Source organism: Bos mutus, chromosome 26 (assembly GCF_027580195.1).
Source record: "Bos mutus isolate GX-2022 chromosome 26, NWIPB_WYAK_1.1, whole genome shotgun sequence".
Classification (NCBI taxonomy): Eukaryota; Metazoa; Chordata; class Mammalia; order Artiodactyla; family Bovidae; genus Bos; species Bos mutus.
In genome coordinates this window covers 40,912,194-40,931,441 of record NC_091642.1, presented here as the reverse complement: position 1 = coordinate 40,931,441, position 19,248 = coordinate 40,912,194, and the positions used below count along the sequence as shown (strand labels likewise).

The 19,248-nt window shown below is 38.8% G+C and overlaps 1 protein-coding gene across 1 annotated transcript in view; it reads left to right on the top strand.

Annotated features, from left to right (window-relative positions):
• The window catches only part of LIPK (lipase family member K), a 40,865-nt gene that overhangs the window by 6,274 nt on the left and 15,343 nt on the right, over positions 1–19,248 (top strand). The window contains exons 2-3 of the mRNA XM_005897709.2: positions 16,753–16,868; positions 17,787–17,901. Of these exons, the coding sequence (XP_005897771.2) occupies positions 16,764–16,868; positions 17,787–17,901 (220 nt within the window). The 5' untranslated portion in view covers positions 16,753–16,763. The remainder of the gene's footprint in view (positions 1–16,752; positions 16,869–17,786; positions 17,902–19,248) is intronic.

Genomic DNA, 19,248 nt, shown 5'->3' with positions numbered 1-19,248 from the left:
TGCAAATCTCCTGCATTGCAGGCAGATTTTTTATGGCTGAGTCATCAAGGAAGATCTCTATTATTAAGTACCTCCGCATCTAGGGTTGTTTTGTTGTTCTGATGAACTGGCTTTTGTCTTCCAGGTTAATAAACACTATAAGCATTCTTCTTTATCTCAAACAATACTCTTTGTTTGAGTATTGAAAGTCTGCTTTGTCTTATATCATTATACCCATGTACCCATGCCAGCTTTCATATGCTTACCCCTACATGGCATACTCCTTTATTTATTTTAATTTTAACCTATTTTTCTGTATATTTAAAGTGTGTCTCTTGTGCAAAGCTTGTAGCTGGGCTTTGCTTTTCTATTCAGCCTGACAAGTTCTGTCTTTTAATTAGAATATTCTGTGCATTAACATTTAATATAATTTTTGGTACATTTGGGTTTGTCTGCCATCTTTTCCATTTGTTTTCCATTATCATTTCTTTTTCTCTCTCTCTGTTTCTCTCTGTGTGTGTCTCTCTCTCTTTCCTCCTACTTTCTTTCAGTTCCTGTTTATCTATTTATCCCTTTTCTGCCTTCTTCTAAGATGATCAAAGATTTTTTAGCATTCTGTTTTGATTCTTCTATTGGCTTTGTAAAATATACCTGCTTCTGAGTAGTATTAATAATACTCTACCCTGCTGCCTCATATCTGAAAATAATTGACTTCTATCTATCTATGAGACAACTAGTCTTGTATGGGTTACTGCAGCATGATAGGATAAGTTCAAGTCTTTCATTATGATTTCTTGAATGGAAATTTGGCGTGAAAAAATGAATTTTATACAAATCAATCTGTCAGCAAAATACATAATGATCTGAGTCATAAAGACTAATGAAAGCCCAACCAGGACCCCAGTAAAATGATACAGGTATTTGAAATGAAGCTGTGGGCTAGAGAGGTAGCAGAAGTAACTGAAAATAGTTTTGAGAGAATAACAGCAAAAATGAAAATCTTAGCAAAGTTTTGAAGGAGAGTTTTTAAAAGTTTGAAGGAAGAACATTATTATTTAGTTAAAGATTTGGAGATAGGGTTTGAAGAAGCCATAGAATATAAGAAAATGTCTAAGATCCCAGCTTTCAGAATGAAGGGGGAAAAGAGTCTAAAACTGAGGGGACAAAAGAGGAATTGAGAAAGAAAAAAAAGAGGGTGATTTTATTTGGAAACATGCTGGATTAAAGGTTTAAAAAAGAAAAAGTGGATACATCCTGAACACTCAAGGAAATATGGAATTAGAGCTCAGATGAGTGGTCAGGGTAGGTTGTATGGATTTGATTTCTTTCTCACTTAGAATACATGAAAGCACATGGTTAGGGAGGGAATGCATATGGGACAAGGAAGAGTGAGCAGCGGACAGAATACATGATGCCATTGAATCAGGGGGAACAGGGACAAACAGTGGATGTGGCTAAAGAATGATGGAGCTGGAAATTAGGACACCAGTAGTGAAATTAAAAGACGCTTACTCCTTGGAAGGAAAGTTATGACCAACCTAGATAGTATCTTCAAAAGCAGAGACATTACTTTGCCAAGAAAGGTCTGTCTAGTCAAGGCTATGGTTTTTCCAGTGGTCATGTATGGATGTGAGAGTTGGACTGTGAAGAAAGCTGAGCACCAAAGAATTGATGCTTTTGAGCTGTGGTGTTGGAGAAGACTCTTGAGAGTCCCATGGACTGCAAGGAGATCCAACCAGTCCATCCTGAAGGAGATCAGCCCTGGGATTTCTTTGGAAGGAATGATGCTAAAGCTGAAACTCCAGTACTTTGGCCACCTCATGTGAAGGGTTGACTCATTGGAAAAGATTCTGATGCTGGGAGGAATTGGGGGCAGGAGGAGAAGGGGATGACAGAGGATGAGATGGCTGGATGGCATCACTGACTCGATGGACGTGAGTCTGAGTGAACTCCGGGAGTTGGTGATGGACAGGGAAGCCTGGCATGTTGCGATTCATGGGGTCGTAAAGAGTCGGACACGACTGAGAGACTGAACTGAACTGAACTGAGTGAAGAAAAGGCTGGATTATGAGGAAGACAGCAGGAGAAATCTCACAGGTGGTTTTGATTGTGAGATTTGTCAGTTCATTTTAATAGTAAACACAGGGGAAAGCTCTCAAAGCTTCTGCTAAATTCACGGGGTCACAAAGAGTCAGACACGACTGAGCGACTGAACTGAACTGAACTGAAGTATATGGTTATCAACACTGGATTTCCTGGAAAGTCTCTCTATCACCTTCCAGGAAAACCTTCTGCCCTTGGATCTTTCTAAAGAGAAGGTGCACGCTGCCTTATATTCTTGCATTTTATAATTCTGCATAATTTAAACATGATGTATTTAACATTAGCACCTTGGACCCTCACAATAGCCTGCAGATATAGGCTGCACAGAGCATATATTTTCAGCCTTGAGTGTTGTTCCAGATAGGAAAAGAAAAGCCCAAGAGGTTTTTTGTCTTCCCACTCTTCCAACGTTCTTTCACTAACCCCTAATACATCTTATAATTCTACATTATGATAGAGAAAAGTATTATAAACTTTCCCCACACTGTGCATAGCTGGTGAAATAAGGATGTATTATCTGATGACAGAATAAATATAAACAAATGTTTCATTGCCATATACTAATATTTCACTGGAACATACATAGAGAACATAGATTAAGGGTCATTTGAATTTACTGGGAGTTTTGTATCAGTTCAGTTCGATGCAGTTTAGTCACTCAGTCGTGTCCGACTCTTTGCAATCCCATGAATCGCAGCACGCCAGGCCTCCCTGTCCATCACCAACTCCCAGAGTTCACCCAAACTCATGTGCATCCAGTCAGTGATGCCATCCAGCCATCTCATCCTCTGTCGTCCTCTTCTCCTCTTGCCCCCAATCCCTCCCAGCATCAGGGTCTTTTCCAATGAGTCAACTCTTCGCATGAAGTGGCCAAAGTATTGGAGTTTCAGCTTCAGCATCAGTCCTTCCAATGAACACCCAGGACTGATCTCCTTTGGAATGGACTGGTTGCATCTCCTTGCAGTCCAAGGGACTCTCAAGAGTCTTCTCCAACACCACAGCTCAAAAGCATCAATTCTTCCGTGCTCAGCTTTCTTCACAGTCCAACTCTCACATCCATACATGACCACTGGAAAAACCATAGCCTTGACTAGACTGACCTTTGTTGGCAAAGTAATGTCTCTGCTTTTGAATATGCTATCTAGGTTGGTCATAACTTTCCTTCCAAGGAGTAAGCGTCTTTTAATTTCATGGCTGCAATCACCATCTGCAGTGATTTTGGAGTTTTGTATACTAACCACTAAACATTGGAAAATTACTTAAACATAGACAATTTTAAGATAGGAAGTTAAAAAAACAAAACAAAACCAGCACCCAGATTGCTTAGAAGCGTTAATATATAATTCTTTCTTTCTTGAACTTTTCTCCTATTGTCTCTCTTTTGGGACAGGAAGAATGCTCTTTCTGTGTATTGTTTATCTGGGTTACAATTATATGTAACACTGACTCATTATAAATTTGCATCTTTTACCATTTAGTCCAAATAATTATCCGTGATATGATTACTTTCTTTCTCCCACTCTCTCTTCCTACACCTCTTTTCTCATCCTTCTCAGTTCATTAATTAATAAAAGATGAAAGGGAAAAGTATGCTATCATTGACAATAGGAATGATATGCCATCACTTATGACAGAATTTTCTTACTAATATTATACTTGGTATATATATATACATGCATGCTAAGTTGCTTTAATCATGTCTGACCCTTCGTGACTCTATGGACTGTAGCCTGCCAGGCTCCTCCATCCATGGGATTCTCCAGGCAACAATACTGGAGTGGGTTGCCATGCCCTCCTCCAGGGGATCTTTAAAACCCAGGGATCGAGCCTGCGTCTCTTACATTTCCTGCATTGGCAGGTGGGTCCTTTACTAGTGCCACCTGATATATACATATAAACGTACATATACATATTCAGTTCAGTTCAGTTCAGTCGCTCAGTCGTGTCCGCCAGGCCTCCCTGTCCATCACCAACTCCCAGAGTTCACCCATACTCATGCACATCCAGTCGGTGATGCCATCCAACCATCTCATCCTCTGTCGTTCCTTTCTCCTCCTGCCCCCAATCCCTCCCAGGATCAGGGTCTTTTCTATATACATATACATAATTTTCATCACAGTTGTCACCTCTCCCTTGGGCTGTAAGAATACCACACATTTAAGTTACATTTTATTGTGCTTGCAAACACAGGCTTTCTCTTGTTATTTTTTATTTGGTTGCCAAGCAACATGCATGCACAGAGTTTCATATTTCTTGTCCCTATCTCATTTTCAATTCTGTTGATGATAAGAATTTTACACTCAAATCTGTTATCAGAATTATTCCTCTCTTCAAATCTTCTACTAAGTTACACTGTGCCCAGATTTTCCGTTGTTATTCAGTTGCTAAGTCATGTCTGACTCCTTGAGACCCCATGGAGTACAGCATGCCAGGCTTCCCTGTCCTTCACTGTCTCCTGGATTTTGCTCAAATTCATATCCATTGAGTCAGTGATGCCAACCAATTATCTCATCCTCTGCTGCCCCCTTTTCCTCCTGCCCTCAATCTTTCCCAGCATCAAGGTCTTGTCCAATGAGTTGGCTCATTGCATCAAGTAGCCAAAGGATTGGAGCGTCAACATCAGCATCAGTCCTTCCAATGAATATTCAGAGTTGATTTCCTTTAGGCTTGACTGGTTTGATCTCTGTGTTGTCCAAGAGACTCTTGAGAGTCTTCTCCAGCATCACAACTTGAAATCACCGATTCTTTAGTGCTCAGCCTTCTTTGGTAGCTCAGATGGTAAAGAATCTGCCTACAATGTGGGAGAACCGGATTTGATCCCTGGGTCAGGAATATCCCCTGAAGAAGAGAGTGGCAACCCACTCCAGTATTCTTGCCTGGAGAATTCCATAGACAGAGGAGCATGGGTGAGATACAGTCCATGGGATTGCAAAGAGTTGGACACGACTGAGCCACTAACACTTTCACTTTCAGCCTTCTTTATGGTCCAACTCTCACATCCATACATGGCTACTGGAAAACTATAGTTTTGACATGCAGATCTTTGTTGGCAAAGTGATGTCTCCACTTTTTGCTTCGTTGTCTAGCTTTGCCATGGCTTTTCTTCCAAGGAGCAAGCATCTTTTAATTTTGTGGCAGCAGTCACTCTCTGCAGTGATTTTGGAGCCCAAGTAAATAAAGTCTGTCACAGTTTCCATTGTTTCCCCTTCTATTTGCCATGAAGTGACGGGACTGGATGCCATGATCTTCATTTTGGGAATGTTGAGTTTTAAGCCAGCATTTTCTACTCTCCTTTTTCACCCTCATCAAGAGGTTCTGTAGTTCCTCTTTATTTTCTTCCATTAAAGTGTTATCATCTGCATATATGAGGTTGTTGATATTTCTCCCAGAAATCTTGATTCCAGCTTGTACTTCATCCAGCCCAGCATTTCACATGATGCACTCAGCATATGTTAAGACACCTCTTAATACTTTGAGATATTTTCACTATAGAATATTTTATAAGAGAAGGCAAAATTCAGTGAAAAGAACATGGAGTAAATAAACCTTGTTCAAATCCTAAATTGGCATTTTCTACTTGTGGAAAAATAATAATTTATGATGATTAAGCATATACATGCTCAATCAATGGCTTAAGAAATATATATTAAACATTTAATAACTAAGGTATTTCATATGGTAAAAAATAAGAATTCTTGGTGAAAGTTATAAACAAACAGAAATTTTAAAAATTAATTTATTTATTTTAATTGGAGGCTAATTACTTTACAATATTGTGGTGGTTTTTACCATACACTGACATGAATCAGCCATGGGTGTACTGCCGGGGTCCAGCCCCGGCTGATCCAGGGTATTCGAAGGAGAGACAGCATAGGCGACCTATTTATTTAAATATTTATCAAAGATAGAAAGAGTAATAGAATGAGGATAGCTCAGTAAGAAAATTCAGTGGAGAAAAGAGGCTGAGTAGCTTGGTTTACGCGGGAGACCAATAAAACTTCAAGACAAGAAGTTTGCACCACTTACATAGGCCGCAGGCGTCCTTCCATTCTCCCGAAGGAGAGGAGACACTGAGGCCTCCCCCGTCGGATCTTAGAAGCCCAGGCATAATTAGCAAGCATGACGGGTTCCGTGCTCCAGATGGAGACTCAGCCAGAGTGAGAGAGAGAGAGCGACATGGGGAGACCAGTATTTCGAGAAACTGATCCCAATTCTTTATTTTCCATGGTCTACTTTTATACACTGAGATGTCATGCAAAAGTCACGTGGGGTCAGCAGTCCTGACTTTTATCGAAGTCAGGTGCTTCATACAAATGTATACAGAGGTCTTAGGGGTGTTACATCGTCTTCTGGCCAGGGGACCTGCTGACAATTTATGACCCTCTCCTTGTGACAGCAGTCAGTCAACCAGGACACTTATTTCTCCAGGGGTGATTATTCTTAAAACAGACGCCACCCAAATAAAGTTACATTCCTATAGGGTGAGGGTGTAGTAGGTTTTAGTTAAGGAAAGAATTTACTTAGCCTAAGGTCTAATGTGATTAATATCAAAGGTTAATACTTATTTCTTCTATATATTCATTAATGTGTGTAAGGGCAGGGGATATGGAGACTTAGCAACAAACATTGGCTCAACAAATGAAAAACCCTTCACCAATACAATTTCTAATCAGTCCATTATACTTATACTAATAGTTTTCTAACTTTTCTGAGGAACCTGTTTTTAGAAGGTTTAAAGCATCGCGTGCCTCTCACGGTTGGGAGGCTATGAGCAATCACATGTGGCTGGACAAGCCTGTCAGGCAGGCTAGAGAACCTTCAGAGGAGTTTGTAGGTTAAAACAGTCTTGTCACGCCCAGAAGTTTTTATTAACTGGAGCTCTAAGTTAACTCCTTCTCCGAAAGAGGTGGTGAGGGACAGGCCCCCATAAAGTCAGAGGTGTAGGTGGGAGCACAAAGTAGTAAAGCAGGCAGGCTCTGGTTATGGGGGTAGATGCTCGAGGATTTCCAGGGGGACTCCTGAGGCTCGATCCCGCCTTTGCGTATGTCGAGCCTCCTTCCTCATGACCTTTGCCACGGGCGGAGTGCCTCACTCTCGCCCCCAACAGTGTACATGTGTCCCCCATCCTGAAACCCCTCCCACCTCCCTCCCTATTTCATCTCTCAGTGTTATCCCAGTGCACCAGCTTTGAGTGCCCAGTGTCATGCATCAAACTTGGACTGGTGATCTATTTCATGTATGGTAATATATACGTTTCAATACTATTCTCCCAAATCATCCCATCCTCATCTTCTCCCACATAGTCCAAAAGTCTGTAATTTACATCTGTGTCTCTTTTGCTGTCTTGCATATATGATCATCATTACCATCTTTCTAAATTCCATATATATGCATTAATATGCCATATTGGTGTTCTTTTTTCTGACTTACTTCACTCTGTATATAGGCTCCAGTTTTATCCACCTCATTAGAACTGATTCAAATGCATTCTTTTTTTAATAACTAAGTAATAGTCCATCGTGTGTATGTACCACAGCTTTCTTACCCATTCGATGGATATCTAGGTTGCTTCCATGTCCTAGCTATTGTAAGCAATGCTGCAATGAACACTGGGGTACACATGTCTCTTTCTATCGGTGTGGATGCGCAGCAGTGGGATTGCTGGGTCATATGGCAATTCTCTTTCCAGCTTTTAAAGGAATCTCCACATGGTTCTCCATAGTGGCTGTACTACTTTTCATTCCCACCAACAGTGTAAGAGATTTCCCTTTCTCCACACCCTCTCCAGCACTTACTGTTTGTAGACTTTTTGATAGCAGCCATTCTGACCACCATGAGATGGTACTTCATTGTGGTTTTGTTTTGTATTTCTCTGATAATGAGTGATGTTGAGCATCTTTTCATGTGTTTGTTAGCCATCTGTATGTCTTCTTTGGAGAAATGTCTGTTTAGTTCTTTGGCCCATTTTTTGATTGGGTTGTTTATTTTTCTGGTATTGAGCTGGGAGCTGCTTTTATATTTTTGAGATTATGTCAGTTGCTTCATTTGCTATTATTTTCTCCCATTCTGAGGGCTGTCTTTTCACCTTGCTTATAGTTTCCTTTGTTGTGCAAAAGCTTTTAAGTTTAATTAGGTCCCATTTATTTATTTTAGCTTTTATTTCCATTACTCTGGGAAGTGGGTCATAGAGAATCCTGCTGTGATTTATGTCAGAGAGTGTTTTTCCTATGTTTTCCTCTAGGAGTTTTATAGTTTCTGGTCTTATGTTCAGATCTTTAATCCATTTTGAATTTATTTTTGTGTATGGTGTTAGAAAGTGTTCTAGTTTCATAATTTCACAGGTGGTTGACCAGTTTTCCCAGCATCACTTGTTAAAGAGATTGTCTTTTCTCCATTGTATATTCTTGCCTCCTTTGTCAAAGATAAGATGTCCATAGGTGCATGGACTTATTCTGGGCTTTCTCTTTTGTTCCACTGATCTATATTTCTGTCTTTGTGCTAATACCATACTGTCTTGATGACTGTAGCTTTGTAGTATAGTCTGAAGTCAGGCAGGTTGATCCCTCCACTTCCATTCTTCCTTCTCAAGATTGCTCTGGCTATTCGAGGTTCTTTGTATTTCCATACAAATTGTGAAACTATTTGTTCTAGTTCTGTTAAAAATACCATTGGTAGCTTGAAAGGGATTGCATTGAATCTATAGATTGCTTTGGATAGTATACTCATGTTCACTATATTGATTCTTCTGATCCACAAACATGGTATATTTCTCAATCTATTTGTGTCATCTTTGATTTCTTTCATCAGTGTTTTATAGTTTTCTATATATAGGTCTTTTCTTTCTTTAGGTAGATTTATTCCTAAGTATTTTATTCTTTTTGTCACAATGATGAATGGAATTTTTTCCTTAATTTCTCTTTCTGTTTTCTCATTGTTAGTGTATAGGAATACAAGGGATTTCTGTGTATTAATTTTATCCTGCAACTTTGCTATGTTTATTGATTAGATCTAGTAATTTTCTGGTGATGTCTTTAGGGTTTTCTATGTAGAGGATCATGTCATCTGCAAACAGTGAGAGTTTTACTTCTTTTTTTCCAATCTGGATTTCTTTTATTTCTTTTTTTTCTCTGATTGCTGTGGCTAAAACTTCCAAAACTATGTTTAACAAAACCCTTGTCTCATTTCTGACTTTAGAGGAAATGCTTTCAATTTTTCACCATTGAGGATAATGTTTGCTGTGGGTTTATCATATATGGCTTTTATTATGTTGAGATATGTTCCTTCTATGCCTGCTTTCTGGAGGGTTTTTATCATAAATGGATGCTGAATTTTGTCAAAGGCTTTCTCTGCACCTATTGAGATAATCATATGATTTTTATCTTTCAGTTTTTTAATGTGGTATATCACATTGATTGATTTGCAAATATTGAAGAATCCTTGCATCTCTGGGATAAAGCCCACTTGGTCATGATGTAAGATCTGTTGGATTCTGTTTGCTAGAATTTTGTTGAGGATTTTTGCATCTATGTTCATCAGTGATATTGACCTGTAGTTTTCTTTTTTTGTGGCATCTTTGTCTGGTTTTGGTATTCAGGTAATGGTGGCCTCATAGAATGAGTTTAGCAGTTTATCTTCCTCTACAATTTTCTGGAAAAGTTTGAGTAGGATAGGTGTTAGCTCTTCTCTATATTTTTGGTAGAATTCACCTGTGAAGCTGTCTGGTCCTGGGCTTTTGTTTGTTGGAAGATTTTTGATTACAGTTTTGATTTTCATTCTTGTGATGAGTCTGAAAACAGAAAATTTTTAACAGCTTTGCTGTGTTCTTATTTGAAAAGAGATGTTAGTACATTATAACCTGTCATTTACTCACAACTCAATTCAAAGAGTTATATCATATGTAGCATGAGCAAGGGTAGAGAAATGAAAAATATAAAAGCTTAAATACAGGCACAGTATAAAATGTGGTTTTTACCTTTAAGAACTTATGGACTAGTTTCACAGCCAAGACTTACCCATCTGAAGCAATCACTGAATAGTAGAAGACATGTTGTAATAATAGCTGCTGCTGCTAAGTCGCTTCAGTCGTGTCTGACTCTGTGCGACCCCACAGACGGCCTCCCACCAGGCTCCCCCATCCCTGGGACTCTCCAGGCAAGAACACTGGAGTGGGTTGACATTTCCTTCTCCAATGCATGAAAGTGAAAGTGAAGTCGCTCAGTCGTGTCCAACTCTTAGCGACCCCATGGACTGCAGCCTACCAGGCTCCTCCATCCATGGGATTTTCCAGGCAAGAGTACTAGAGTGGGGTGCCATTGCCTTCTCGAGTAATAATGGCTACTGTTTATTAAATGCCAAACTCTGTTAGATATTTTATAGACATGATTTATCATCTTAGTTATCATTTATCATCTTAAACTAATCTTCCCAGGAAACTAAGTTTCAGGGAGGTTACATTAACTAGCACAGCTAATAGTGATAGCCAATACTTAGAGAGTGCCTAAAATGTTTGGCTTCAGTGGGGACACAATGATGGATGCTAGAGCACAGGAGCTGTGGCTCATAACTAGTTCTACTCCCTGTAGTCATAGATCTGAGATCAAGTTCTCATGGCCTCCACACCCTCCAAAGCACAGATCTAGAATTTTAACTTAAAAATTTTCACAAAGCACTCAGGACTCATTATTGGCTTTATTTTACCATTGAGCTGACTGAGATTCATCAAAGAACCATCCAGAGAAACTGACCTTTGTGTGCTTTCAGAACCAAAGCTTGCTTAGAGCTACCTGTGGAGTCTTTATACCTGTATAATCTGGCTAACTTTCACTTCCATTTCTGCAACATCATTAAGGGTTCGAGTGGGGATTCATTGAAAATGCTGCCCAAGCATCAGCATAATCCCTGGTTACTTGTTTGCTTGGTAAGCTGACATGACTATAACTGAACAATGAGAAAAACAGAATAAAATTCTTCACTATTTCCTTTGTTGAGTAATTGTTATTCTTGGTTTCATCATCAATGTATCTGTCAGTGCAAAATGCATGGCTTATGAGAACTACCTGTATAACCCACATGCATTTGACTTAAAATAGTTAAGGCCAATATGAAGCGGAAAATACACCAACAATTTTTTGGAAGTCTCATAGTACTTCCTGGGGCTATAACAAGAAAGAGAGAAAGAAAGTGATCATTAGAGAAAGGAGATTTTGAACATTAGAGGAAAGTCTTACCATTCTTGGTGTTATCATTTTTAAAACCACTTTCATTAAGTCTCTCATCACAGTCATGGGGGGCATCTGCCTACAGGAAAGTTTTCAAAGATGAGGTTCCAGTTTTTGGTTACTTGCATTGTTTTAGCCTCCCCTTCATCACAGTGTATGTGTTAGTGCTAATTGCTCAGTCTTGTCCAACTCTTTGTGACCCCATGGACCCTGCCAGGCTCCTCTGTCGATGGAATTCTCCAGGCAAGAATACTGGAGAGGGTAGCCATTCCCTTGTCATCAGAGTGTACAATGAAGAGAAAGAGAAAAAATATCAAACAAGCATTTCCTAAGGTTTTCCCTGGAAAATTTGGGTCAAGTTATGTTTAACTGATGTCATTCAAATGATAAAATTCTAAGAGCAAATAAGACTATGGAAAAATAAAAAGTTAAATAGAATCTTGGTTGTAGAACCATACTGAGTCTTAATTATGATATTTTAAGTTAAGACTCTCCAACAATCATGTACATAGCTTATATATATGTATATACAAATATAGAGAGTCTAAAAACATACATTTATGTCTATATATTATAACATTTTCCATGAGCTGATTTTAAAAATACCATTTTGCTATTAAAATGGAAGTCACTTTTACAGCAAAGCAACATAAATGCTTTAGAGTAATATAATCAATATAATCTATACAGATTATATTATCTACATATAAAATATAAATTGTATTCATATAATATGAAAATAATAAATATAATCTATATTGATTTAGTCTGGGTTCTTGAGGCTAAAGGTTTTATGTTTAAAGATTAAAAGTTCCCTGGAATTTACAATGTCTTCTGTCTTCTTAGTCAAACATTATGTCTTCTCTCTTCTTAGTTCTACATGGAATCAGCAGGAGGTCAATGTACAACACATTCATGAGGAAGCTATCCTAGAAACGGGTCAAAGAAATTAGAGGATTGTTGCAGTATCACTAAGGAGGAGTAAATAAGGTAGATTTACCCAACAATTACACTAAATATTGTGAGACTCAGATTACACAGAGCAGGTAAACACATGCCCAGAAAGCACATGTAAGCACAGCCCTGGTGAGAAGTACCTGCAGAAAGGTTGTTTGGTTAGGACCTGCTACTTCTTATAAACATATAACACAAAGACACCTGTTGCCTGGGTGTATCACCCTCCCATACCCAGATCCAACACAGAGGAGAACAAAACAAAGGCAGCCAAATGGGCCTTCCTCCAGTCATGGCTGCAAAATACAGTCTGTCATGACTAATTCATTCTTGTACACAGCTAGGGCTCTTCTAAGCAGCACACAGCCCTCTTCCTGCATCACTACAAGCCCCACAAACTCTCCAGTCTGCCCATTTCAGAAGAGTGTCCAATCTCCTCTAATTCAGGAACCCCAGTCACTTGCCAGTGATTGCGACTCAGAGGCCTCAAGTACCAACCACTCAGCAGAGACTGGAGCATCTAAATTGTCAATGTCTTGAGAGAAAAGACTAATTTTTTAAATTGCCCTACTACCTTCCTGTAGGGGCTTTGCGATCACTTGGTGGTAAAGAATCTACCTGCAAGGCAGGAGACACGAGAGACAGGAGTTTGATTCCTGGGTCTGGAAGATCCCCTGGAGGAGCAAATGGAAACCCATTCTAGTATTTCTGCCTGGAAAAAATCCTGTGGACAAGGGAGATTGGCAGGCTACAATCCATGGGGTCACAAAGAGTCAGACAAAACTGAGTGACTAAGCACACAAATTCCCATAAGATACAGTCATGAATTAAGGACACAATGAACTCTCAAAACTTAGTGTCAGAAAGAGAGGACCAATTCAGTGGGGTAAGATGAAAGCAGACAAGTGATACAAAATAGTGAGTCAATTTGGGATAGTCTTTAAGATTAAATGACAAGTACTCATTCTTTCTTTCACCCATCGATATATTTGGCAAACATTTATAGGCACTGTTGACTAAAAGATATATTCACACACTAAAAGTTGAGAGTTATTATATGCTTTATTCAGTGGACATACTGAAGACTTCAAGCCCTGGAGGTAGCATCTCAAGTAATCCTGAGAAAACTTCTCCAAGTAGGCAAGGGGGTAGTTGGAACACATAGGAGTTTCTCAACAAAAGGTAGGTGGTAGGAACACAAGATTATTGTTAATAAAAGAAAACTAGATATCTCAGGTTAAGGAATGTAGTGCTTCTCTGTGTATGGAAAGATGTCAGAATATGGGCTTACTGAAATCATTCCTTTGATATATACCTCAGCTGTCTGGGACCAGTATCCTGGGTTTTCACAACCTGAGTTTCCTCAGGGCTCACTGTAGGGCGTGGCCACAGTCTGATGCCTGCTAGAAGGCAGGTGTTTTTAATTTCCTTCCTTAGTTCCCACGGGGCTCACTGCTGAAGGGCTGCAATCACTGATGACTCTGACATCCTTTGTTTACTAATATGGCAGGCAATATTTGACTTCTCAGAACCTTCATGCTAGGTTTCAAAGAGGCAGATATGAGAACAAAACTTTTTCTTTTCTCAAGGAATCCAGTCTGTTTTTCACATGTGGAAATACACATGAATCACTTGAAATGAGGGTTTTAAATGCAGGAGCCTAGCTATATACCCATAGGTTCTCATCTGGTTTGGCTGGGGTGGGTTCCAAAAGTCTTCATTGTTTTAACAGTAATTTTGATGTCTGTGATCCATGGTCACATGTAATACTAAGCAGGCACATAGCAGAGGGTCCTAGTAAGTCTATTCTGAATTGTCTTGGTCTCAGAAGGCCTCAGCTTGCAGCTGCTTGAAGCTGGATTTTGGTTTCCAACCAGAGACTGAAGTCAGGCCATGGCAGTGAGAGCTTTAAATCCTAGCCACTAGACCAGAATCAGCAACAAGGTCTGGTCCTTCTCTTTGCAAAAATGAATTCCCACGAAGATATGGAAAGTAGTGAAACATGTTAAGTGCTTATTAGAAGGAAAACGGTACATGTGTATAGAAAACACATGGGCTCCAAGAGAGTCACGCCCTCGTGGTAGTTGAATCACTTATATGGGGCATTTTTTCCCTGGGTTTTCTTTAGCCAATTATCTTGCTTTGCCTGGTTCTGCGTCCGTATTTATATATCTCAGGCTCTTCCCATGTGTGTGCACCCCTCTCTTAGCCAAAGTGGAGTCTAGTGGAGAGGGCTATGGGTAGGTGACATCACTCCCCGTTTGATCTCCAAGGGGCCTTTCTGCACATGCATAGTCGGGAAAGTCTCCTTGATCTTGAGAATGAGAAATATGTGGTGCCTTATCTGGACAGGGCTCAATTCCTTCTCCTGTTCATCTTGGAGCATCTGTCCACAGGGGACAAACTCCAGCTGCTCAGCCTGGGGCCCATATATCTCCTAACTCAGACAGAAAGGTTAAGAGCCTAATGATTCACATTTCCTTTAGAATTAAGCCACCAGAGTTTAGACCTTGGCTCCATCCCTATATGTCTGACCTCAGGCAAACAACTTGACCTCAACACCAGGTTTCATTTGAAATACAGTTGTAATAACATTTCTTAACCCTTGGGTTTATTTTAAAAAGAAAATGAGATCATCACAATCACGTCTGACACCTTACTTGGCACATAATAGGTGTTCAAAACAAGTTATATTAGCTACAATAATTATCACTGTTGGTGGTGGCATTATTACTCTACCATATTGTAGTGTTTTACCAGAATTTGGCTCTATTAATCAATATTTTTTGTATATAAATATATTAACACAAACCTACATATGTATTATGTGAGCTTCCCAGGTGACACTAGTGGTAAAGATCCGCCTGTCAATGCAGGAGATTCAGTAGACTTTGCTTCGATCCCTGGGTCGGGACGGTCCCCTGGAGGAGAAGGTGGCAACCCACTCCAGTATCTTGCCTGGAGAACGTCATGGAGAGAGGAGGCTGGTGGGAGACAGTCCCTGGGGTTGCAAAGAGTCAGACACAACTGAGCAACTAAGCACACACGTACCACATACATAATCCATATATTATTAATCATATTAATTATAGTATAGATTCAAAACGCCAAAACTTTGGCCACCTGATGCAAAGAACTGACTCACTGGAAAAGACCCTGATGCTGGGAAAGATTGAAGGCGGGAAGAGAAGGAGATGACATAGGATGAAATAGTTGGATGGCATCACCGACTCAGTGGACACGAGTTTGAGTAAACTTCAGGAGTTGGTGATGTATAGGGAGGCCTGGCATGCTGAAGTCCATGGGGTCGCAAAGACTTGGACACGACTGAGTGACTGAACTGAACTGAACTGATATACTCAATAAAGATTATGACTTTAACAAATCCAAGAAAGGAGTTCATGAAATTTTCTGTAACAGAATAGTGAAGGCATAGTCTGAAAAATCCTTCCATTTCTTACAGAGTGAGACTTGTCATCATCATTGAGATTTTCATTTTATATAGTGGTTAATGGGAGATCACCTGCAAAATGCCCCCCTCTGTTACTTTTGCAGTCATTATTTGTTTTTTCAACTTGAGTAGTTTAAAAGCCAAATGAGGAATATATTTCATCTCATAATTTTCACAATTTTCTATTTGAAAAACAGCTTCTTTCTTATGATAGAGTAATATTGGACATAGAAAATTTAGAAATGGAGAGTCCTTTAAAAATAAGAAAAAATTTACTGTCTATATATAACCATAATTAAAATTTGATGCTTAGTCCTTTCTTTCTCTTTATAGTTTGTTATATCACTGAGATCAAAATGTATGCACAAATTGCATTATTTTTCCCTTAGTATTATATAATGGGAATTCACATATCATGCAAAAAGATAATATTTGGGTGTTGAATAATTCCATTCTTCCTCCCCCATAATTTATTTTATCACTCTCTTATTTTAGGAAATTAAGATAAACAATAAGGTAAATTTTACAGATGATGCTTTCATACTTTTTTTCTTTTGGATAAACTCTTGGAATTGGAATTATAGAGTAAGGTGTATAAATATTTTTAAATTTCCAATATGTGCTAACACATTTCTTTCCATTAAGGTTGTGTCAATACTTGCTTCCACCATCAGAAGAAGAGTACTAATTTATCTGATAACTAGAGATATTAAATGTGCTTTGATTCATATGTTTGTCCTTTGGTTTTTCTGTGAATTATATATACATTTCCTTCTTTTGTTCAATTATCTATTGTAGATTTAATTGATATTGGTTTTATTTTTTTCTTCTTTCCTTCCTTTCTTCTTTCTTTCTTTTCTTACTAAAAAGTCACCAGTTCAGATTTTTCATGGGATGAATCTTGAATAATTAAGTATATTATTTGTTAGGACACCACCTAGAAGGATCTTTCCACTCCCTCCAACAGTATTCTTATAGAAAGTTTACACAGAATTTCACTTTTAGAATTCTCTTTGATGACAAATATATTAATATTTCCTTTTACAGGTAGATTCCAAATGTGGCAGCTTTTAGCAGCAACATGCTGGATGCTTCTTCTTGGACCTGTATTCGGTTATCACAAGAAAGGATGCACCACAAATCCTGAAGCTACTATGAATATTGTAAGTCGTTCATTAAGGAAAAATATTTAAGATAAGACAATTATTAAGCTATTGTCATTTTAGGGGCTTTCCTGCTGTCATTTTTAGATATGACTGGTATGCCTGTCTAGTTTTTAAAAATTCTAAGTTGACTAAATCTGTGTTTCCAACCTTTGTTCCTTGGCGTCGTTGACTAAACATAGAACTGCAAAACCTGACTCAATTTGGGGCAGTGAGGCTCCCTCTGCTGGTGGCTTGAGCTACCATTTCATTGTGGTTTCTTGAAGAGAAAGTTCACAAATTCCTGTTGATGATCTTTTTAGAGAATCCTTGGGCTCTTCTGAGGTTTTTTATAGAGCAGTTTCTCTGATTTATGAACTACATTTATGTACATTTTAAGTTTAGTAAGCCAGATTTGGTTTGGGCTGCTTATAAACAAAAATATCTCAACAGGCAGAAATTCATATCAGAAGGGGACTAGAACAAAGTGGAATGAAATAGATCTATGCAAACAACAAAAACAAACAAACAAAAAGACCAGTCACAAATGCTTACGATATGCTTCATTCCAATGGAAAACATATTTCTTGTATACACTGTGTACCATCATGTCCCCACCCATACCCATTTGTATTAGAACTTTAAGAATGGAACTATCAATGACATAATTTTTCAAAAAAAACATTTACAGAGTGAACCTGAGTGCCTTAATAATACCATGCCAAGAAAACTACCATGTATGATTACCACCTTACCTTACCAACACCTTGGCATACATCTTCCTTTTAAAACCCTCCTCAAATCATCCTGATTTTCCTGCTGTATTCTGTTCCAAAACATAGATAACAGTAGATTGTGACTTAAAGTATTATATTGCAATGTGGGTAAAAATCTAGGCATTATATCATGAAGGTATACATGTTCCTTTCCCCTTTTTAGAGCCAGATTATTTCCTACTGGGGCTATCCTTATGAAATATATGACGTTGTCACAGAAGATGGTTATATCCTCGGAACTTACAGGATTCCTCATGGAAGAGGATGTCCAAAAACAGGTAGGATTTATTTCATTATGAAAGGAATTATGCCTAAGGGGAGATTCCTGGATGTGCTGATAGCAGCAGGACAGCTGTGATTCTAAAATAGAGCCTATTCTCTTCTGTTCCTCCTTCTAGTGGAGGAAAATCATCACCATCACCTCCACTCTTCCATTTCATTTATATAATGCTGGAGTTTTTAAATCATTGCGGCATGCACTATTCAGTCTTTCCTTTTCTCCATCATTTTGCCCTCTTTCACAACAAACACGGAAACAAAAGAAAATGTGGTCTTATTCTAGGAATACTCACTTTCCAGCTTAAAAACCAGAACTCTAGGGTCATGTTGATGCTTTCTCCCCTCACTTTCTATATCCAGCCAGTCACCAAGACCTACCAATTTTGCCTTCTAAATGTCTCTCTAATCTGAAAACTCTCAGTTTCAATCAAGTCCAGGCTTAGACACCATTATCGTTGACAATATCAGTTATCTTTTAAGCTACTGCAATAGCTTTCTAACTGCTTTTATTCCATTTGTAATTAGTTCTGTACACAAGTCATTTGGATTTTATTTTTTACAGTAAACCTGACCCTATTAGTTCTATACTTGATTGTAATTAAAGAGCTATTCCTAGCTCCCTACAATACAGGTTAGTATCTGAGAGAAGACAGGATCCACTTGGCAAGAATTGTTTGCTTCTTTTCTCATTTCTTAGCGCCTTTTATTCTTTGGAGCTTTGTTTAAACAAACTTTTCAATATTAGAAGGGTTATTTGTCAGAAGATTAAAAAAAAAAAATGTACGCAATCTAGATGGAACAGTGTTGCTCACTTTATAGAACTGACCATTCCCTAAAATAACTCCATTACCTTTGGAAATACTCGTGAGAACTTTTCTTGCCCAAACTTTTACCTTGTCAGTTCTGCCAGGTAGATGCCAAAAAGCATGGAAGGAAAGCTGTCTCTACAATGAGAAGCTGCCTGAAGGCTCAGATTAGAGATGAGCTATGGGTTGTGACTGCACTTTGGTGGTATTTTAGCAGAATTAGTAACACCTCTTCCTTCTGTCTTTTTCTCAAAAGGCGGATTAATGGATATAGATTTTGGTCCTTGCTTCCAGATAGTTGAGGCTCTCTGAGACTCCAGTCTCGCCTACTCAATCTCAGGAAGCTGGTCGAGCCCCAAAGGGGACCTGTGGGAAAGCCTTGTGGTACCAACACAGCATCATAAACCATTTATAAAAGACAGAAATATCCAAGTCACTTCTCTTGCTCTTCTCGATGTTTTCAGCACCACTTCCCCATTTCCTTCTTCTTTTCTCTTTCTTTAGTCAGATTGTTCCAATTCTACATTTTGAGCAGAATTT